This window comes from Thunnus albacares, chromosome 6 (assembly GCF_914725855.1).
Source record: "Thunnus albacares chromosome 6, fThuAlb1.1, whole genome shotgun sequence".
NCBI lineage: Eukaryota > Metazoa > Chordata > Actinopteri > Scombriformes > Scombridae > Thunnus > Thunnus albacares.
This window is the reverse complement of record NC_058111.1, coordinates 30,738,879-30,761,629: the sequence shown is the minus strand read 5'-3', so window position 1 is coordinate 30,761,629 and position 22,751 is coordinate 30,738,879. Positions and strand designations below refer to the sequence as shown.

At 41.2% G+C, this 22,751-nt stretch overlaps 3 protein-coding genes across 3 annotated transcripts; 2 read left to right on the top strand and 1 right to left on the bottom strand.

Annotated features, from left to right (window-relative positions):
• Positions 1 to 2,659: 2,659 nt before the first annotated feature.
• Positions 2,660 to 5,857, top strand: LOC122983918 (TLC domain-containing protein 3A-like). Its single transcript, XM_044354113.1, has 5 exons — positions 2,660 to 2,966; positions 3,712 to 3,795; positions 3,951 to 4,170; positions 4,293 to 4,388; positions 4,948 to 5,857. Exons 1-5 carry the CDS (start codon positions 2,845 to 2,847, stop codon positions 5,242 to 5,244), a joined length of 819 nt encoding a protein of 272 aa, XP_044210048.1. The 5' UTR covers positions 2,660 to 2,844; the 3' UTR covers positions 5,245 to 5,857.
• Positions 5,858 to 6,111: 254 nt separating this feature from the next.
• gemin4 (gem (nuclear organelle) associated protein 4) lies at positions 6,112 to 13,592 on the bottom strand. The gene is made up of 6 exons (XM_044354111.1): positions 13,310 to 13,592; positions 10,220 to 12,247; positions 9,576 to 9,732; positions 9,207 to 9,477; positions 6,677 to 7,426; positions 6,112 to 6,578 (listed from the first exon to the last, which is right to left on the bottom strand). The coding sequence occupies exons 1-6, from the start codon at positions 13,329 to 13,331 to the stop codon at positions 6,357 to 6,359; spliced, it is 3,450 nt and encodes a 1,149-aa protein (XP_044210046.1). The 5' UTR covers positions 13,332 to 13,592; the 3' UTR covers positions 6,112 to 6,356.
• Positions 13,593 to 13,700: 108 nt separating this feature from the next.
• dhrs13b.2 (dehydrogenase/reductase (SDR family) member 13b.2) lies at positions 13,701 to 18,404 on the top strand. The gene is made up of 8 exons (XM_044354112.1): positions 13,701 to 13,971; positions 14,343 to 14,519; positions 14,596 to 14,871; positions 15,144 to 15,473; positions 16,413 to 16,760; positions 16,868 to 16,960; positions 17,160 to 17,179; positions 17,304 to 18,404. The coding sequence occupies exons 1-8, from the start codon at positions 13,851 to 13,853 to the stop codon at positions 17,316 to 17,318; spliced, it is 1,380 nt and encodes a 459-aa protein (XP_044210047.1). The 5' UTR covers positions 13,701 to 13,850; the 3' UTR covers positions 17,319 to 18,404.
• The last annotated feature ends 4,347 nt before the right edge of the window (positions 18,405 to 22,751 follow it).

Below are 22,751 nucleotides of genomic sequence, written 5' to 3'. Positions count from 1 at the left end.
TGCTAACATTACTCAATGTCAGGGCTGTAAGTGTAAAACGGTAAGGCTATAGCAGCAAAACACCTGTGTGTTTCAAATAGAGCAAGGGAGCATTTTATTGCTTATGAATTCAACTTTTCATTTATAAGAGAATAAATGTACTGTGTTTTCTTTCAAAAGTTACATAGACTGGCCTTAAAAAGTGATATGAATTTAACATCAATGTGACCTTAAGGCCATGAAGGCCTCACTTGGCATTTGGATGGAGTTCATGTCTGTTTCATACTACAGTGAGCAAACCAGATAACACTATAGTGCTAAGGAATTACTGGTGTGTTTGTGTGTGTGTGTTTGATACGAGTCATTTTATTGACCAACACCATTTCTCTGGAACTTCTGAACTTTCAAACTAATAGAGACTGATCATATGGCGCAACCTTGATACACATTCACAGAAAAAGCTTTATTTGTATATTTGTTCAGTTCCACAGTGAACTACACTGAGTCAAAAGCAGGAAGTAAATACACAATTCACAGAGGAAAAGAAGCTTGCTGAAAGAAGACAGCAGATTTCAAACCAGTGCTTTGACCCACATACTAACTGTAGATTCATTTCCTATTTGTCTCTATATTAAAAACAAATAAATTTTACATGCAGCCTCATATGGTGAATTATTTTAAGCAATCTAGAAAGCGGTTGTATTTGAGTGTGTACGGAAGGGATATTATAAATGTTTTTCAGGTCCAAAGCCAGACATGTCCCGTGTGGTTCTGCTGTTACTGGGTGAGAAGCAAAGTGGGAAGAGTTCAGCAGGAAACACCTGGGCAGATGAGCCTTCCACAAAAAAACAACCCACGGCTCCAAGGAGGATGGCTCTATCTTTGGAATATGGGTGGATGTTTAAGCTCACAGTTTGTCTTAATTCATCTGAACTAAATCAAGTCTTTACTCACCTTAATTAAATTTGATCAACCAGGTGACAGTAGTAGTGGAAACCTCAGGGTGGCTGTCCCTATCCACCACCCCAGACAGAGTGTCCCAGGAGGCCTGACCCTCTGCCACCCGGAGCCCACCACCACCACCTTCAGCCAGGAGGAGGGGAGGGCCATGCAGGTCATGCTGCTCCACACCCCCATCTGGCAGTGAGCCATGGTCCTCTTCACTCATGGAGACAAGTTAGTTAAACTGATGATCATTTACTTGTCTGATATGTTTTCTTATGCTCATTGTTTATGTGTGCTGGTGTCTCACTGCTTTTGTGTTGATGTTATGTTATGTTGTAGTGACAAACCCACAGAGAATTATCACCTGACTCTGCAGTTCCCCTCGGATCTATGGAGCGTTTTAATGTCATTCAGCTCATTGTTTTGGTTTTAGGGTCTCAATTTACTGTTTTGGTTCACTCTCACTGGTCTCATTAACCTGGTTTCTAGACACAGCTGGAAGCTTTTTCAGTGACAAAGCTCCAGATCCAGGGATAGGTTCCTTCAATGGTACTCTGATCAAATCTTTGTAGTGTTGCCAACCAATCAGCAGGCCAACAATTAAAATAGAATATTTGCTATTGCAGGATTCGCAGCAGGCCCAGCTGTTTTAAAGCCTGCCCTTTGCCTCAGCCTGCTGGGAAGGAGGAAATCAGGAAAGAGCTCAGCAGGCAACATGATCCTGGCCAAAGGAGAGTTTCAGATCAACATGAAGACTGTCAGGTGCTCTGTAGGCCATGGGGAAGTATCAAGGTGGTCCGCAACCGTGGTGGACATCCCTGGGTGGAGTCTGTTTGGTCTGGCCAGTCCTGAGCAGGTCAGGATGGAGACTGGTTGAAGCCCTTCCCTCTGTCCTCTGAGAAGCAAAGTGGTGTTCCTGCTGGCTGTGCCAGTGGACTCATTCAGAGAGAAAGACAAGAGGGCCGTGGAGAAGTATCTCAGGGTTTTGGAGGAGCATTGTGGTGTTGTTCACCTACCGAGAACAGCTGAGAGGAAGGACAGTGGAGAGGCTCATCGAGGAGAGGGGAGAACCTCTCCAGTGGGTGCTGGACAGATGTGGCCACAGGCATTGTGTATTTGATACAAATACAGGAGAGGAGACTCAAGTAACTCAGCTTCTGGAGATGGTTGAGGAACTATAGAAACTATAAATATGAACAAAAAAGAGAGAAAATGTGGTGAGAAAATGTTTTTAGTACAATTTGTAATATTTGTATTCATTCTATCCACAACCTGCAATTACAACAATTTTAAAATGATGTCTTCAATATGAAACGATGCTGACAGTACACAAAATAAAAGTAATAATGACCTTCGGTCCACATGTTTATTCAAATACAACAATCATATCAACACATTAAAAATGGACATATTGCTTTGTATTGTGCCCATTTCAAAATTCACATATATTTTTCCTTACGTTTCTATTAAATAGAAATTGTAAAAACTATTTTGATGAGTTTTTACCTCTTTATGTATCATAAAGAGGTAAAAACTCATCAAGCAGTTTAATGTCCATTTTTAATGTGTTGATATGATTGTTGTATTTGAATAAACATGTGGACCGAAGGTCATTATTACTTTTATTTTGAAATAATCCCATGCTTTTAATATGAAAACAATGAAAGGTTATTTAAGGTCACACCTTGCTATTGGTTTAGAGCGCCTCTCGTCCAACCAATGATAGCCCTCTACATGACACTTACCTTTGTGATTCTCATAATACATCCTGAAGCTGAGATGTTGTAATGAACTGTCAGCTGTTTTCTGCTTTAACTTTTGTCCCGCTGTCTGTTTTTCTCTGAGGGCTTCTTTTCTTATGGATTATTGATCGTTATTTGTTTGGGAGGGCGCTGCGGCGGCTGCAGGAAGAGGAAGATAATGTTCACCGCCTTTGTGTGCGGGGCTGTGGTGTTTCCTGGACTTTTCTGCGGGTTCAGGAAGGTGCTCAGATCTGCTTTCACACACTGGAGTGACGCCGACGTGGTTTCTGTCAGTGAGAGGTCAGCACGACACCCGCCGACCTTCACTCAGATATCAGCCAATTCAATGTTTTCTTGCGCATGAATCACTTTAAACACGCTGTAATGATTCCTTTACTACTCTGTAATAGTCAATGTAATGTGGTGGTAAACTCGGCACACATATAATGAACCAATTACTGTTTTCACTGGATTATTTTCCAGTTTATTTTAGAGAGTTTTTGCATTTCCTTCTTAGAGATTAACAGTGGGGGCGGCGGTGAGCAGTGTGATCCAGTGCAAAAAGCTGAACTTCTCAGTAATTCACTCACATGTGTAATTTTAAAGTCGAACACAACAAATTAAATCTATGAATGGATTGACTCAGTGATTCTCGAAACGTTTCACGTCAAGGACCCCTAAACTGACACAAATTAGACCATGGACCCCCATTTGATATGATTTTTGCTTTTAGAGTTTTTTTTTTTACAGAAAGTGAATGAAACCCATGAACAAAACAGTCATACATTGTGTCATTGTGTTATTTGTGGATGGAATATTGTGAAAATAAATTATTCCCCTTTTTGCTGGGGACCCCCTGGAACCTCCTCCACCAGACCCCACTGAGAACCACTGATTTAAGTGCTTCAGTAATATTTTATGGTGTATGCATTGGTGCTAAATACGTTTGGTGTATATAAATGCAGTTTCACATGATTGTCTAAAGACAACATCTTCTCATTCCATTTTATTTAGGTGACATGTTGACACTTAGGCTGTTTTTCAGGTTGGTTTCTGCCATCCATGCATCCTTGGCTACTGCAGCTGGAGTTACAGTTGTGACATCATGCAAGGATGTGATGACTGACAGGTAGGAGTCATCTACTCCGTTCAATATGGCAGATATACTGCACCAGAATAGAGGAAAGAGGATTTTGCCATTGAAGTCCCACATTATGCCTCTAATGTTTTATGTCAATATATCATAAATGTTTCTTTGCATGTGAACTGTCTCACCACACACAGTCACTGGCTGGCCAATGGGTTTGTTTTGTTTGGAGCTTCCTATATGGCCAATGACATCTACGCCATGTATCTGAGCCACTACCACATACAGAGGGTCAAAGGTCATGCTGGTTCATACAGCAGCCACTCTCTGCAGACAGTGAAGGCTTTCCTCATCAAGGACTGGATGTTGGTCGTCCATCACGCAGCGCTGCTTCTCATTTTCATGCCCATCTCTCTGGTAAGAACAGGCAGGGATCTCTGTCATATTCACTGTGTGTTTATGCATGATGTGATGTCTTTCATATAAACACACACACGTATATAAATGCTGCTGACTGAACAGTGTGTCTTGACTTTCAGTTCTTCAGAAGAGGGCTAGGTGATTTCTTCATCGGGTGCCTTTTCACCACAGAGTTCAGCACTCCCTTCGTCTCTATAGGAAAGATCCTCATCCAGGTGTTGTTGTTGTATCCCAATTTGCCTACCTAGACTGTCAGAGCTCAACGACAACCTGTAATAATGTGTCTATATGGAGTTAGGGATTGTCTTATTTCTGGCTCACACAAAAATGTGACATCAGCTGGTTGAAACTAACAGATGCTGAAATACCAGTTTATACCGCAGTGGTGGTATAAACTGGTATTTCAGATACTAAAAATGCAACAAACAAAACAGACTGTTCCAACTTCCAAGTCACCAAAAAAAAATTAGACATGTTCTTGTTTTTCTCACTAGCTACCAGCCAGTGTAACAAGTAAGAGACGTCATTAAAATGTAGGCTTTATTTAGAGTAGTAGGAACCTATCTATGATCATAACTCTGTACTAGGCAGTTGCATATGATAATATGATAGTGTATTCACACCAAACCTCTGCCTACTCTTCACAACTTCTAGATACTTTATAAACTACTTTATAAACTACTTACTTGGATGATTTCAGTTCCTCTGCTCAACTGTTCACATTCTTTCTGTCTCTTGTTTCCTCTCTCTCTCTCTCTCGTCTCTGATATCCAGCTGGGCCTCGATGACACCAGGCTGCACAGAATCAATGGCATCCTTGTCCTCATGAGTTTCTTCACGTGTCGGATCTTGGTCTTCCCCTTCATGTACTGGATGTACGGCCGGCAGTTTGGGATCCCCCTGCACAGAGTGCCCCTCCATCTGCCTCTGCAGTGCAACGTGGGTAACCTGGTGATCCTGGCTCCTCAGATCTACTGGTTTATCCTCCTGCTGAAGAAAGCTAAGAGACTCTACCTGAGACAGAGGAGAGGGAAGGGAGACGGACACAAAGACAAGCCAAGGACAGACTGAAGAGTAAACCTGTTTCAAAAATAACCCGGTTAGACACCGAGAACAAATATCAAGGAGGGTTACAGCAACTAGTAAAAATAAAAGACTGAGACTTTGAGAACAAACTTGTAATATTATGAGAATAAAGTTTTAATTTTATGAGAAAAAGTTACTTTTTTGTACATGTCTGACTTTTTATTCCCAAAAATCTTACGTACTAATTAAATAATATGACGACTTCTTGAGATTGACTTTTTTCCTTCCTTACATAACATTTTTCTCATAAAATTTTGACTTTACTCTTGAGATATTGCATATTTTCTCCTTGAAATATTGACTTTTCCATCAAATTATTACAACTTTTTTCTTAAAACATCATGACCTTTTTCTCTCTTTATCTCCTTGATACATCACTGTATTGAGACATGTCAGCAGCTGTTTGTTGTGCACTACATCATTATGTATTTTATAATCTGTGAATTCTGAAATGAACTGTTGACTTGCAGTGTTCATGTTTCCTCTCAGGACGTGTTTGTCAGCTGTTACTATGTTACAAGACTGCCTTAAATGTTTTGTTACAGCTTGTATTTTACATTGTTTAAGCTTTACTGTTTTGCAGAGAATATTTTTGTGTAAATTAAACAATGACTTTTAAATTAATAAAATTCTTATCGTATTAATAGTAATTCTTGATATGACAGTGAGTGAGTACGCAGGGTTAATGTATGCATGTACCACAGTGCCCCGGGTGTAAAGTGGAAACATTTGTGATGAAATTGCAAATTTACCCTCAAGGTCAGATTACCACACTATCTCAGCTACCACATTACTGATCAGAAGCCTCTAACAGTTCAATTTCAGAGTAGAAATGAGAATTACTGACATCTTCTGTGAAATAATGGCTTTTTATTCCCCCAGATTCCAAACTCATCACTTTATAATCATGTCTGGGTTCAGTTAGCTGAGTGCAGAGTATGACATTGACAACTGAAATCATATAGTTTCTCACCAAACATGCTCAAAATCTACAGACAGTTTTTTCACATTTAAAGTAGCAGATAAGAGCTTCTTACACACGTTTAAGAAAATCTGCATCCTACATCAGTAAACTACAGATGAAGAAACAAAAATGATCAGGCAGCAGATGACACGAGCTGAGCGATCTTCTGCTGCAGTACAGCCTTCATCTCCTGGTTCTCCAGATTGTCTGTGATGGTGGACAAGAAGTGCCTGGTGTTGTCGCTCTCCAGCGGGCTGCTGCTGTCTGGAAAGGCGGCCATGATGGCCTCATAGTGACTGAGGATCTCCAGACTGCACAGGAACAGAGGCTCACACTGGCCTCCTGGCATCATCACCTGAGAACAACATCAAAGAGAGGAATCATCTATAGACACCTTAAAGCTAAAATACAGGTGTTTTGGTTTTAAACTGATTATATGTTAATAATTCATACCTGGATGTGCTGAACATGACAGAAGAGCTGGCTGAGAACAAAAAGGACTTCCTGGCTGGGAAATGTCTCTACCTCTTCCTCCATTTGTGACGCTTTTGATTTCAGAGGTGAATCTTCTTCAACTTGTTTGACATCTTTCAAAGAGTCTTTGGACACTTTAGGACTTTTAACTGCAGTGCAGGACAGACTGGAGTCTCTGGACGCTGGTGTTTTAGGAGGCGTTGAAGCAGAGCCTGTAGGAGAGACAGTTGAAGTACCAGATGAAGGGAGAGGCAGCTTGGCTCTCAGTGAGTTCATCATCTCCCTCACAGCGTGAGCGTATAACCTGCCAACATGGGCCCAGCCGTCCACTGACAGCCAGTGAGAGCAGCTGGAGCCACAGAGCAGCTGTAGGACCCGGAGCAGGAGCACTGATAGGCGGAGCTCACATGAAAACCTCCTCAGATCCAGAAGGGGCAGGAAGTCCACGTACTCCAGCGAGAAGGGGACGTGGAGGCGACCCGAGGCGATCAGCTCCTTCAGGGCTCCCAGCAGACGGCTCCACTGGGAGACGGAGCACCAGGGCAGCACCTGGGTGAGGGCCACCAGCAGGCCTTTGCTGAACATGCCGACATGGTCGGGCCGGCTCTGGTCCAGAGAGAGACGGGACAGCATGGTGGACTGTAGAGAGTCGGATAAAGAGCAGCACTCCATCCAGGCCAGAAGACCAGTGCCCTGGCCATACTGGGGCAGATCCAGACCTGACCACTCCTGCAGAGGACAGACACAGGACCACAAACTAGATGTATTAGCAGGAATGATTTGGCACAGAAAGCGAAATAAAAAACAAACCTTCCTGTTCGTCACATCTTATCATGAACTATTTAAAGATTGTTTTTATTGCATATCTGAAATAAACAACAGGAGATCTTGGCTGGACTCTGAATCATGAAGCTGTACTGAACATGCATGAGATGTTCAAAGAAAACAAGGTGGAACCGTACACATCAAAGAAGACTCAGTCCTCATTCTGTTTCACCCGTTTCAAAAAAAACCTGGTCAGACACTGAAACCAAAGATACCGAGGAGAATAACTTCCACTAATAGAAAAACAAAATCAGTAACATTAGAAGAAAAAACTAATCATAAATCATTTTTAAAAACATTTTCTTTGCACATTTTCTATTTTTTTCCTCATAAATATTTTACTTTACATAAATATTTTACTGTTTCACATACATTTTTAACCATTCTCGTAAATTTTCAATTTCTTCATATGTTCCAATAAAACAAGGTGAATGCTGTGCATATCAAAGGAGACGTAGTCCGCACACTGAATATTACAAGCTCTCAATATTTCATGCAATGAAAAGACCAACTGAGCCACTAAGACTGAAACTAACAACCATCACTGTTTAAAAAATGTCGATACACAGTGTTGAGATGTACCATTTAACTCACCCAGTGGCTCTGAGCTGCTTCAGGCCTTTGATCTATAAAACTAAAATGAAAGCTGTAATAAATCCTAACTTCATGAAGGTTATAATGACCAGTTTTGTTTCAGAGAGATATTGATTCAACTTTATACGAGAAACACCTGTCAGTGAAACACCTGACAATTCAACAGCAACACAAACAGCATCCAAAATCAGCACAAAGTTAAATTGAACTAATGTTTCAACAAACACTAAACATTGTAGCTGCTGTATTAAACTGCTACGGTTGAAAATAACACATTTTTAATCACTGCATTTATGAACATTGGGTATTGCTTAAGTCAGTGACTACAAATCTTTGAAATGATTGAAATGTGATTGTGAATTTACATCTGTAAACCAGAGCAGTTGGTTCTGGTTTACAGTAAAATTGTGAAATATCTTTATCCAGTGTTTATCCAGTGGCGACACTCTAGAGAAATGATCATCTGATGACCTCACATCTATTTAAGAAACTTCCAGTTCAACTTTGATCTGATCAGCTTCATAATTCTGAATCAGGACCTTCAGTAATAGCAGTAAGTAGCTGGTGAAGCACAGAAGGCTGCAGTTGTTAATTAAATGTGTCAGATATACATACAGTATATTAACATTTCATATTAGAACTACGACTAACGAATAATTTGCAGATTTTTTTTTTGATTAATTGTTTGGACTATATAATGTTGGAAAATAGTTAAAAATGCGCATCGAAATTTCCCAAAGCCCTGTCTGACATATTTTAATAGCTGGTTTTGTCCAAACAGTCTAAAACCTGATTATTCTGATATTCTGTTTGTTATCACATAAAACCAACAACAAACAGAATTTGAGAAGCTGAAACCAATTAATTTTGGGCATTTCTGCTGAAAAATGACACGAACCATTGATTGATTGTTCCATTTTTGTGACGATCAATTTTCTGTTGATTGATTAAATGGGATTCAAAAGGGTTCAGATTTGATACTGGACTTGAACTCTATGAAATGCTGTCAATGTAAGGTGACATGTTTGGTCTGATACATAACTATATCATCCTTAAAAGACACTCAGGACATTTCCAGAGGAGTTCCTACCTGCTCAGGTAGATCACACACAGTCAGCAGAGAGGAGGGCACTTCGTTTTTGAAGTGTTCCCCCCACACAGGTTTCAGGTGGAAGCGGACCGTCCAGTCCAGCTCCTCCATCTTGTTGTAGAGCCAGAACAGAGCTCTGGACCAGCTGCTGGGGGCCGCCACCACCTCTGCACCCACCACCTGCCCCAGTGAGGTCAGCACCGACACCAGCAGCTCCTTGGTGTCCATAGACCAGTGGTGAACAGCACCCTCTGGTGTCTGCTCCCAACACCTGGCAGATGTTGAGAAAGAAAACAGAGGAATAATGATGAGCATCTGGATGTGGAATTAAAGCTACAAGAACAGACAGAGGGGGACAGTTTGGTCAACCTGAGAGCCTGGTTGTGCAGCTGGGCCAGGACGTAGAGCAGAGGAAACGGAGAGCAGTCAAGCACCCAGTGAGGAGAAGAAGCCGCTTCATGGACATCCACACACAAGGCAGTGTGGAGAAGTTGCAGACTCAGCTCTATATCAACGGAGCTGTGACCTGGAGGGAATACAGAGATGTATGTTGAAACAGACAGGCTCAAAACTCCACCTGTTATTTGACCAGCATCAGTAATGAAGGCCAGTACCTATACTGATGAATGTTAATGTACAGTCTGATTGATACTGGACTTTTTAGGCAAATACTATTATTGATAAATGAGGAACAAAGAAATCTCATAATGATAACTGACTGCAACCATCATTGTTGGTTTAAACCAGTGACATCTGAGCAAACGTCACTCGCTGATAAAGGCTAATGTGGTCAAAAGCTTTAGAAAAAGCTGGTTAGTTAAGATTATTTTGTCAAACCAATGCAGATACTTCAATATGAACATCATATTGGTTTAACTGGGTCACTAAGATCCCATTTCTAGTTGCATAAGTGCACTTTTTACACAGAAGATTCCAAAACTAACATTTAAACATGGAAAGAGATGAGCTAGCAGGTTACTAAGTTTTAAATCAAAACATCAGAGGACGCTCACCCATAGAGGAGAGGTTAGGTAGGACGAAGGTGTTGACGACTTCCTGAGGTGACAGAAACCTCTTTTCCTCTCCCTCAACTGTCATGACTGGCATAATGAGCAGACCCAGAAACTTGAGAAACTGCTCCTTTTCATTGTCCGACAATGACCTGGTCCTGATCACTTCCTGTAGACACCAGCAGAGTAGACCGTTACCACTCATAGGACCCCTTCTTCTGTCTATGTTCTCATCTGCTCCTCCTCTTTCCCTCTGTCCTCTGAGTCCAGGCAGCTGCTGCAGGATCTTAGCCATGAGAGCAAAAGCTCCTTTATTGAAAATTGCTGAATGGCAGCAAGACCTCAAAGTGGCCTCTGGGTTCTGAAACGCCACTCTCGCTACTAAAGAGACAGCTGTGTTCAGGTTGCCCTGCAGCGCTGCTGCTGGTGCTCCACCCCCTCCTTGGATGATGCAGTTGAAGGCCATGTTGAGCTCCTGCTCAAACCCGTCAGTCACAGTGGAGGGAACGGAGCCCCCGAAGAACCCCCTGCTGGACAGTCTGAGCATGGCAGCCAACGCTTTATTCTTATCTTCTAAGGAAAGCGCAGAGAAAATGTCTGCGACGACTTTCATCAGCTTCCTGCACTGGCTCACAGTGGAGCCCTCGCTGTGGAGTTTACTCGTCAGGGTGGAGGAGAGTTTGATCAGCGTGTCGTGATGCTGGAAGGCTACTTGGTTCTTTTCCAGGCAGTCCATCCAGTGCTCATCACAGTCCGCCCAGCTCCTCTCACGGGCAAATAACACCGCAAAGTTGTGATAGTCCTCCAGACGGTGACTGATGATGGTCGTGGTGACCCTCACATTCACTTCAGGGGTGCTCTCTATGGCAGGGAAGGACAGAGACTCCAACAAATCTCTCAGCATATTCTTCACAGCCTCTTTAACACCCATTTCTGTCATAGCTTCAGGCACGTCAGCTTCCTCTACAGCTATCAGGACTCTCTGGGCACTTTGCTGTAGTTTGAATGCAGAGTAACTGGGATTCGAGTTGTCACACACTTTCAGAAACCCACTGTTTTTCCAAAACTGTGCAAGTTCTATAACAATCTGCAAGGCTTCAGTTAGCTTCATCTGACTAGGCTGAAACCAAGATGGGGTGTAAGAGGTACTGAGGTCTCTCTGAGCCTCCTGAATGAGTTCAGGACTGAGTTTCTCATTGTTCTTTTCTCTGATGATGACAGCTTTAGACAGGATGTGCATCTTCTCTTCAGTTGGAAGCTTGACCGCTCGTTCTATCAGGAAGGACGTGTAAAGAACGTCAAGAGAGATGGCGAGGGCGTGGAGGCAGAGGTCTGTTGTAGATATGTGATCTCTTAAGTCTTTCAGTGTGTGAAGGAGAATGTACAGGATGTCAGTGTTTGGCGATGATGCTGATGTGTCTAGTTTAAACCTCTTGGCGGCCTGAGGGGACATACTGGCGGTCTTGGTGGTGAGACGAGCAAACTGGTTAGCGAACATCATCTCTATACTCTCCTCTCCCCCTGCTGTCCGCTCATCTCTGCCTTTCCACAGTTCCCACCACAGCTCCAGAAAGAGGCGGACATCATCCTCGCTTGTAGGGCTGCTCTTCACATGTTGCGTCAGCCTTTCCAGCTCGCAGCAGATCTGAGACTGAGGAAGACACAGGAGGAGATGCGCAAATATCTTTGAAGCTGACATGGACTTTACCAGTTCCAGGAGGACGACATGGTTGACGTCAGGGAGGGCGTTCTGGAGAGGGAAGAAAGGGTTCTCCCTCCACGCCGTCTCAACGTCCTCTCCAGTGTCCCTGCACAGCAGCTTCAACCACACAACACAAACTAATTTCTTTTTCCAGCAGGCAGCCCTGCTGTTGGGAGGACCACCGAGTTCCTCCTGGCCACAGATTTCTCTGACTGCTGCCAGGACCGGATGCCCCACCCTGCTCCAGTCAGCTTTTTGAAGGGAGGACAGGGAAGAAGGGAGACACAGCTTATCAGCCAGTAGGAAAGCACCCTGAAGAACGGCCGAATCTGAAAGCAAAAGAAAACAGACATCAAAGCAATGGCAAGGAGCAATATTTAATTCATTCAGAGAAGGAATGCACTGCCAGCTAATGTGTCACTAATAATATAAACAATGGCTCTTTTCAAATATCCCCATAAGTCATGACAGCGGGACGGTGAACCAGCACGCACAACACCAGGACCCTGAAACTGATGCAGCTAAATGAATTCAGCTGTCACTCATTTTATTATTTACACCTGTGCTTTTCCTACTGAGACATGTCACAACGTCTTCTTTGTAAAGGCTTATTTAAGAGCTCCACAGATAAAAGGACAGGGGTGTTAGCACAGAATTTATTAATAATCTACCATTAAGTGCAGGTTGTTATATAAAGTTATACATTGTGTCAAACCTTATTTAAAAAAAACTGATTTATTGTTGTTTTACTTATCATAAAAAATATATACCTGGTAGAATATGTCTTGACACATTTTATAAATCTTCAATTTTCTAGTGCCAAAACAATTAGTGGATTGACAGAAAATTCACTGACAACCATTTTAATACTCAATAGATTTGAGTCATTTATCAAGCAAAGGATCTTTTTTTTTTTTTTACTGTATATCAAATATAACAAGACATCTAGAGATGTTATGAGGGTTCTGGGATTTTACTCTATTTTATGACATTTTGCAGACTATGCAATTATTCATATGATGGGTATTATTCAACAGATTTGTCAGTAGTGCAAATAATAATTAGCTGCACCCTTATCTATTCAGCCCTCGACTGATAATACACAAACAGAACCTGCTTCTACAACATTAAACTGGATGGATCTGGTTGTTTTGTTTTGTTTTCTTCCAAAGTAAACTGGTAGAAAACAATGTGAACTACTGATTAAAACTAATATTGTTTCAACTAAGTTGTGTTTTATCTGCTGAACCTATTTCATCTCAATTCGCGAAAAAATATAAACATGGTGACATGGCAAATTTAAGATAAATGATTTAGAGTTCAATGTTGTGTCATACTCTACCGCATAAACGTGTTTAAAGAGACATTATACAAAAAGTGAACCAACTTACCTTTATCCATCATCAGTGTCATAGCTGCCGGTAGCTAAATGCAGGTTGTTGCTAGTTTTGGTCAAGTTTTCAATTCCTATTCATGAGCTGCACCACAGAGTGACAATCAGAAGAGTCCATATAGTCAACTCAAACAGCAGTGCTTCACGACATACAGCAATGAAGCCGATACAGCTGAAAATCCGTCAACCTAAGGAACTCTGAACAGGTTTTCAGCAGCATGTCAACATTTCGTATAAAGCGCTTCCGCTGTTCTGCAGCAGCGTGACGTCAGACAAGAGAAAGACCCGCCGCTCTCAGGTGTTCACATGAACTCACAGCGCCACCTCAGGTCACACTCAGTACTGCATGTTTAGCGGCGCAAAAACGAAACCTGAAGCCTGGTAAATAATGCTCACTCAGATATTCATTTGGCTCATTATTTTAGAAGTTGTCATAAGGAAATATCTGTTAAATACCATCTAACTTTAGAAAAGATTTTTCCAGTGATCTGCTTCACACGTGATGCGCCCATGCAAAGTACGGTTTTTTTTCCTCTAAAATGAAAGTGAAACTCGGTAACTGCCAACTCTGTGGTGCTCGAGCAACAAGGAGAAGCTTCTACCAATGTACAATCATGGGTTTAATCTTAAAGATACTTATTTACTTGTATCTATGTGCAGGTAAGTCATTGTTTGAAGCGTTATTACAGATTGAGGAGGTTTGCAGTTTATGCTTCGAGTTTATAGCCTATGTGTTTTGCAGCCATAAAATACATAAGACTACAGGAACAGGAACGAAACAACTACACTATACGATATTCACTAAACTGTACTATACTATACTACTGTATTTATTCACTATACTATACTATATATATTTAGTATGCTGCACTATACTGTACTTGCTAAAGGGTTATACTTATATACTAATACTTATACTTATATACTATACTTTCTCTTTCTCTCTCTCTCTCTCTCTCTCTCTCTCTCTGTCTGTCTCTGTCTGTCTGTCTGTGTGTGTGTGTGTGTGTGTGTGTGTGTGTGTATCTCAGGTGTACAGTGCGTCGATCAGGTATCATGGCTGCCCTGTCCGTTCACTGATGAACATGTGTCTGTGAATAATGAGGGTCACACGGAGACTCAGAACCTCCACAGAGAGGCTATGCTGCAGTTTGGTCAAAAAGGAGACACCCCTATTAATCCACATGCCATCACGTTCCTGGTCACCGGTAAGGCCTGTAGCCTGTAGGATCAACAGCCTGAGAACTTTTCTATTCTATTATATTTTATTCTGTTGTGTTGTAGGATCCAAGTTGGACATGCGGCGGTATGTGGAGGGTGTGGAAGCAGATCAGTTGGAGTGTGAGATCCGTAGGTACAGCACAGCGGGCATCCATGTCCGCTGGCCTGTAAAGGGGACCAGTGAGTACAACCGCTGGTTCAGCTGCACCTTGAAACACACCAAGGGCCTGTTCACCGTCACCAGCTTCCTCAGACACCCATCTGACCAACCGCCCTCTGGACAGCAGGACTACCGCAGCTGGTCTACTATCAGCGACACAGAGATACTCATCACAACAGGTAACAGTTACAGCTGGTAACAATATTTTTGACTTTACTTATAGTCAATATGATAATGTTTAGATAAACAATTCTGTTTTTAGTTGATGGCAAACTGAAGCCCAGAGTAATCATCAAAGGGACATCATTATGGCACACTTGTATCATGGGCTCTGATCAAAAAGTTATGTTTCCACACGTAGTTTGTTTCCACAAAATAACATGTAATTAATATCAGTTCAATCTAAAATGTATCTCTGTTTCATTCTGTCTTATCACTTTTCCTTTTGTAGTTGCCATGGTCATGAAAACACAATCTCCATCAGTGAAAGCAAACCTGGGGTCCCAACAAAAGCTCCACTGCCACTTTGCCGTCGACCACAAGGCACCAAACATCACCGTGGAGTGGCACTTGCAAAATCGAGGAGAGAGAACCGAACTCTTCAGCCATACCAGCCGCTTGGGGCAGACTCGGGGGACTGGGGTTGGGCTGAGGAGTCTCGCAGACGGGGACGCTTCTTATATACTCCCCTTCTCCAAGATGAGCAGTGAAGGGACGTACATTTGTTCAGTGTCAGTGATGCCGCTGTTCGGCAGTCTGGATATAAGTCTGCATATCGAAGGTGAGAAAGAGTCAAGACATGATACTAGTATCCACTTAATTAGCTTTTTTTTTAGCTTTCAATTTCATCTCATGGTCTTCATCCGCAGATGGAGTTTGCTTTCATCATAATTATTACTATGTATTATTATTATTCACAGTAGTACAGTAGTCATACAAGTAGTAGCAATAGATTTAGGTTCAATTATTGAAATGAATCAATGAAATAATGAAGTTATTTTGGAACTCCCCTTGTTTCTCAGTTAATTATGTCATAGTTTAAAGGAATGGTTCGACGTTTTGAGAAATACACATGAGATTTGCGAAGATCAATGCCACTCATGTCTGTATGGTAAAAATAAAGCTAGAGGCAGGAGATGGTTAGCTTAGCTTAGCATAAAGACTAGTAACACTGCACAGCACGGTGACAACAAAAGTCCAGGAAGTTACTGCTTCAAAAAATAACTCAGGACATACATAACTATAAAACAACAACTTGTCTTACATTTTGTTTTTTTGCACGGATTAAACAAACAAGTTATGATGTGATAATTAGTGAGCTTTAGAGGTACCTGGTTGGTGTTTTTTTTACTTTGGGCAGAGCCAGGCCTAGCTGTTTCCAGCCTTTGTGCTAAGCTAAGCTAACCTTCTCGCTCTAGCTTCATCTCTGAATCTCCCAAATATTCTTCTGATTAATTGATTAATAGTTTAGCCTATAAAATGTCATAAAATAGTGAAAAATTGCCATCATAATTTCATAATTCGGACAAAACAAGTTTGTTTGTGCAAAAAAAAAAGATATTTGGTTTATAATGATATAAAACAAAAATTAAAATTTTGAGACGTAATTCCCCCCTGAATGTTGCACACAGCATTGGCTAATGGCACTTAGAGACAAACTCAAGACAGAGAACCCCTTGTTGCAACTGCCTTGAATTTTATTTTCTCCTCCTCTCCTCAGAGCCTCCCCGTGTCTCCCTCAATGTCGCACCTACTCTCTCACTGCAGGAGGGTGCGGAGCAGAAGGTGGTTTGTGAGGCAGAGAGCTACTACCCTCTGGATGTGGAGATAATTTGGTATCAGCAGGACCCGGCAGTGGCAGGCCAGAGGGTCGGTGCTCCTCTCCCCAAGGTGCTGCAGAACGTTCTGCTGTCCAGCCACAAACACAACTCGGACAAGACCTTCTCGCTTTCGGCTTTCTTCTACCTCCAGGCTTCGCTCAGGGACTCAGGCAAGCAGTTTATATGCAGCGTCTCTCATCAGTCCCTGCGAGTGCCCATCAGAAAGAGTTTCATTCTGAATGTTGAAGGTGAGAAGAGGATATGATGTCACTGCAGTTCACTTAGCTACCACACAGTGGCAGCAGAGGAACATATCTGACACCGCATGTCTCTGTTTTCTGTTTAATCGGCCCAGAACCAGTCAGCTGGCTTTTTTACCTCACTCTTTGCTTCATTGTGGTTATACTGTTGGTCATGCTGAGTGTGCTGCTGCTCTACTTGTACTCAGGTGAGTTTGGAGACCCTCATACAAACACGTTGAAACAATCAAACCAAGAAACAATTGTCCTATATGGGCCCATATGTGATCAAATGTGTTCATGTGTCAGTGACATGAAAATATGTGAGAACCACTGTGTTTGTATCATTTTCATGTATGAAGTGTTGATGCAAGAGTGACTAATTATTATCATTTATTTCCTCTACAGAAAGAAAGCGGTCAGCACAGGTAAGATGACATGAAAACATAACTTGTTCCCTTTGATCTTAACAGTTTTGATTTAACCATCACCATCAATGGAAACCACACTTTAATCTCTGTGTATGTGTGTGTTTGTGTCTGTCCTGAGCAGAAAAAACCATACTGAGGACGGACTAAGCAGAACATCATGAACACCAGTGAAGGCAGATTGTCTCCCTCAACCCTCCTCCCTCGTTAGTTTTTATTTTAGAGTGTCTTAGATGTTTGTTTTTTGGTTTTTTGAAAAAATGAATTCGGGTTTCTGTGAAACTAAATGTATGGGTTTTTTACTTTCTGCTTTGATTTTGCTGATGCTAAAAACTATTGATGAGAAAAGGCCTTTTTCATCATGTCACTGTAGGAAATGCTCAGGCATAAATAATAAGATGAATTATGGCTGAATGCCATTTAGCCGCTTCAGTTTCAAGGTCCTGCTCCTAGTTAACGCTGCCTCATTGTCACACTGAAACAGGCAGGCTTGAATAGACAGAGACATCGTTTATGATACTAGTAACATCTGTGTCTTTTAGCCATGCTAGCGAAATATTGTCAAAACATCTCATTTGATGGATTGTTATGATATTTTGTACAGACATTCATGTTCCCCAGAGGATGAATCATGCTGACTCTGGCGATCCCCTGATTTTTTCTCTTTCGCCACCATGAGGTTGGATGAATTGCTGAAGTTTTTACTAGCATTATCACTATAAGCATGCTGATGTGAGCTTTTAGCTGAAGTCACAGAGCTGCTAGCATGGCTGTAAACTGTTGGATTTGTTCTACTGTAACAAGTCAAAATGTCTGCTGTTAAAAGGCCTATATCAAGTCATCACTAAACACCAGTCCCACTGGCCGTTGATAAAACAGTTGGCTTCTAGTTGCTGATAATGCAATAATTAGTCACAATGCAATGTAATACAGCTGTGGTGAGTCTAAAATTTCACAAAACCAGACATTGTTGGACAATGTAATAATTAAATTTGACTCTAAATGTAATACACCCATCAATTAATCTAATAATGCCTTTAAATGAATACTGAAGAAGAATAAATGCCACATACTGTTAATAAACATTATATAATACCTCATCAATAATTTGATATATAATTTGATATCAATTATCAATAATTTGATAAGGTACTACATTACCAGAGTTTTTGTCTTTATCTTTGGCTACATGTGAGTGAAATTAAAAATTTCTTGGAGAAAGGAACGTGTTTTTCTTCATTCATCAGAATGTAACAGAGAACATATTTCTCTGTGCTCTTTCTCTTTATGTTGCTTTATCTCTTACACCCACACTCAACTCCGCATACACACAAGAAAAATCAAAGCCTCCAGTAAAACTCAGAGTGAACCCCAAGAAATCTTCTTTCCTTTTACTTTACTTTCTGTGCTCTCTTTTTCTCTGTCCCTCTCATTACAAACACACGCACAAAAACATCCTTGTAAAACACACTCAAACACAGCTCGTATATGTCAGCCGTCAGCTTTGAAGCGGACTGACGAAGGGAGAAGATGGAGTCCATAGAGAGGACAGCCAAACCGGTCAGTCAGGTAGGAGTCCATTTACGGGGATAAACAGAGCTTTAGTTAGACTGATACCAGATGTGTGTTTGTGTGTGCTGCCAGCGCTCTGTGCCTTAAGGGGTAAGAGAGAGTGTGTGTGGCCCGAGTTTGATCACAACTCTTCAGAGAAGACAAACAAAGCAGACCACACTCTACCTGTCTTTCTGACCGAGGAGAGTGAGTCAGGGAGACAAGAGAAGAAAAGGAAATTGATTAAAACAACAGACTTGACATTTGATGTTCTTTACAGAAATACAAGAACAGAAAAGAAGAAGATATTGTAATAAAAATTCAGTGAGGACTACCCAACAACACAAACAACTCTAGGATCAGTAGCTGTTGCCCTCATGTACACAGCCATCATTTCAAGATAAAGTAGCATTTTCTGAAACCTCGGTATGTTTATCATGAATAAAAATTAATTTTGAGAGACAATTGAATTCTTGACCTCACGTCAGAGGCAATATTAGTGATAGAGTCTTTAAACCACATTTCCCATAATCCCCACTGCTGTCTGCTCTAAAGAGGATATTATCAATTTCTTTTATATTCTCTGTATTTTCATAGATGATCAACATGTTGGAAACGATTTTTCCAACAGCTTTTCATTGCCAGTAATCTTCTGCTTCATGAAATGGCCCCGACTTTGGATAGAAGCTTAATCAAAGGTGTCCTAACTTCCCTCTCAGAATACAAAGCCACTTTTTTTAACAAGAATTTTGTCTCTCAATGTTTCATTCCATTTCTTTTTGAGAATCATTGTTGCAATAAACCAGCATCACTTGATATTTTTTTGGCCAACTGGGGGCGGTGTGACAAGCACTCAACACAACATGGACATATTATCAAATTTTAAAGTTGTTGTGGCAAAGGTATTTGCAAAGAGTTGCCTCTCTTTGACCAATAACTAGCAAAAATTGTGACAAATGGTAAACCCTTTACCATTTCCAAATAAAAAGGCTAGTTCTGTTTTGTACCATAAAGCAATCTTTTGTGCCAGAAATCGATTTTGCCCTAAAACTGATCAGCTGACATATGATGTAAAACACACAGTAGAGGACAAAAAAGGCATCTAAATGTATTGATGTATACATTTTTGTATACAATAATTGTACTAATACAATAAAATTAATGCCATACAGTTTATTGAAATGTGACACCTCATTCCTGAGAGAATTACAGTACAAATAAGACCAAGCCTTTCAACATAACTACACGATCTATATATCCAAAATATTTTGCCAAACACAAAATGGAATAACACTCTTAAATAATTCACATCATGCTATTTAATAAGTGTAATATTAAGGAAGATTGTACACAGATTATGTAACTTCATCCTTTTTTTAGTGGTCGTGCTGTTTCAGATACTTTCCTACCATGACAAGACTAAAATACTGGGGTAACTGAATACTACACTTGGCAGGAACACATTTTAATTTTAAACTAATGAAAATAGGAAATCTTGGCAGTGGCAGCTTCAGCGGGAAAAGTATATTGATATCAGTCCTCAAAAAACAACCATAGACAGCCTCTCTGGGGATGATTTAGTCCCAACTTTTGAATGGAGGTTTACAGACAGGAAGAAACAGAGAAACCAACATGACAGTTGAGAAACTACATGTTGCATCAGCCCTGCATAGTTACAGTGACTTAATCCAGTCACTGATCTTAAGACAATGAGCCAATTTGTAAGACTGGAGACAAGCCAGGGCTGGTGCTTGAGGTGGGTTGATTTCACTGTAGATACACTGAACAAAACACACTCTGATTCCTGGATGTTGTAATTGAACAGAGAACAATTAGCTCAGTTTAATCAGGAGGCTGCTGTTTATGGGTAACCAGCAAAGTCAGGACATGTCTGAAGGTGTGTAAATAAAAGATCACAATCCACTTTTATGATTTGATGATGAAATGTATTTATGACCAGGACACAGATGTGTCAGTAGTTACAGTTAACAATACTGAGGCTCTTCAGCCATGCTAGCTGCTTTCATGGGGTTGTACTATGGCGCAGCAGCTCTTTGTGTGGAATGCCCATGTGTACATTTAGGCAGACCATCCATTTTTTGTGGGTGGGAATTTAAGGGTTAATTAGAGTTTTTGTCATCTCATAATATCTTATTGTAGACATTTTGTGCTGGTTTGGGTAAACTTTGAACTTGTCCACCTCCTGCATGTTGCTTTCTAATCAGACACATTCTTGCTCACATAGTTTCTACTTACATTTTGAGGCATTTCACTTTATTTTGTCAATCCTATTGCCAGACAAGAATGTCAATATTGGTTCAGTTCACTGACAACATTTTTAATAACATCCAACACCAGCATTTTTAAAATTCTCTCTTTCTATAACACCTGCACATGGCACGTATGGTGTGGTTACAGCTGGGGAAAGATTGTAGTTATGGCAGGTGAACTATGTATAAGGTTAGGCAATCATCAGAGGGCACATGCACCATCAAGTCCTTGCAGGTGTTGGATTAATAATCTGCACAAAAAAGGGAAAAAATACCAGTACAGAGCTACCTAGTTCTCAGATCTTCTTGTAATCTACATGGACATGACAACATTTCGACCACAAATAGCCTCAGAACCTGAGGAAAACCATCCGTGACCTTGTCAGTGAATATGAAAATATGTAAGGCTCATGCAAGAACATTTTCGTATTCTTATCCTAGAACTCTTTTACTTTTCTCTGTGAGGTTTGCTCTTGCGAGTGTTCCAAGTCGGATTCAACAAACTCTCTTAAGTGCCTGAACCTGTCGTAAATCGCTTGTTTCAGCCTGATGAATGCCACCTGCTCATGAATAGGTGCACATTCGTGAGATGTGATCATTAGCATAATCCACTCAGTCCAAGGCTCCACTCATAAATTTCGTTCATACCTAAGAGAAAATTCTAAGTATAAGAAAATCAGCCCGTCCTCACAAAAAAAATGTCAGTATCGGTCAAAAATTCAGGGCCTCCACTGGGGTCCTAGAGGGTCCTGGGGTATGGTTAGGGTTAAGGTTACAGGGGAAAGTGACCTGAAAGTATGGACATTGGACCTAATTGAATTTCACATTGTAATCCCTTACACATCTCCTCTCTGAAAAAAGTTACCACATTACTGTAACGTGTTATATAGTAATGCATTACTGCCTGTTTATTCATACATGTCAGTGTGTCAGTCAGTTGAAATAGGGAGCACGCGTGCACGTGTGTGTGTGAGCGTGTGTGGCCTCTCAGGTTTGCAGACTGTGATCCTGCTGTGTCCCCACATATAAAACTTATACTCAGTGGAAATTTCATGTCAAGAGTAGAGAATTTCTGTGTGTTTGTGTGTCTGTGTAAGTAGTTCACTAGACCCTGTGACCAAACCGCTGGCCACACACTTAACTACTGCACGCATAATAAAGATCCATGTAGAGCTAGTGGAAAATTCACTGAGTGTGTTTTGAGAGTGCGTGTGTGTTGGTCCCTCTGTGGCTTCAACTCTTCTCTTCTCTCCCTCGTCTCCTTTTCCCTTCTTCCTCCTCGCCACAAATACTTCGGTTTTATTTCCTCCTCGCCGTCCATTCTTCTGTTTCTGTCTCCTGAGTTCAGCTTAGAACTAACAGCGCAGGGCTCCTATGATCTTTGAATAACAAACAGCTCTAATGATGCTGGTTCACCCGTCTGGCTCTCCTCTCCTGAGCTGTTGTGACAGATCTCAAATAACACCAGACTGATTTCCTACACAAAGGGTGTTTAGAAAAGCAAAGCAGCTAATTGCCATCACTGTTCTCACTGACAGACCTTGACACTTGCGGTTTATGTTCAAAATCAATTCTCTGCCCCGCCAGTTTCTCCGGCGAGATTAGGTTGCAAGTCTCACCCAGTAATAAAAAAAAGAAAAAAATACATGCAGCAGCTCAGAGGCGATGAGCTCATGTTAGAAACACATGCATGTAGTTTCTGGTCTGGCTGATGACGAGCTCTCACCAGCCAGCAGCTATAGATGCGCCAG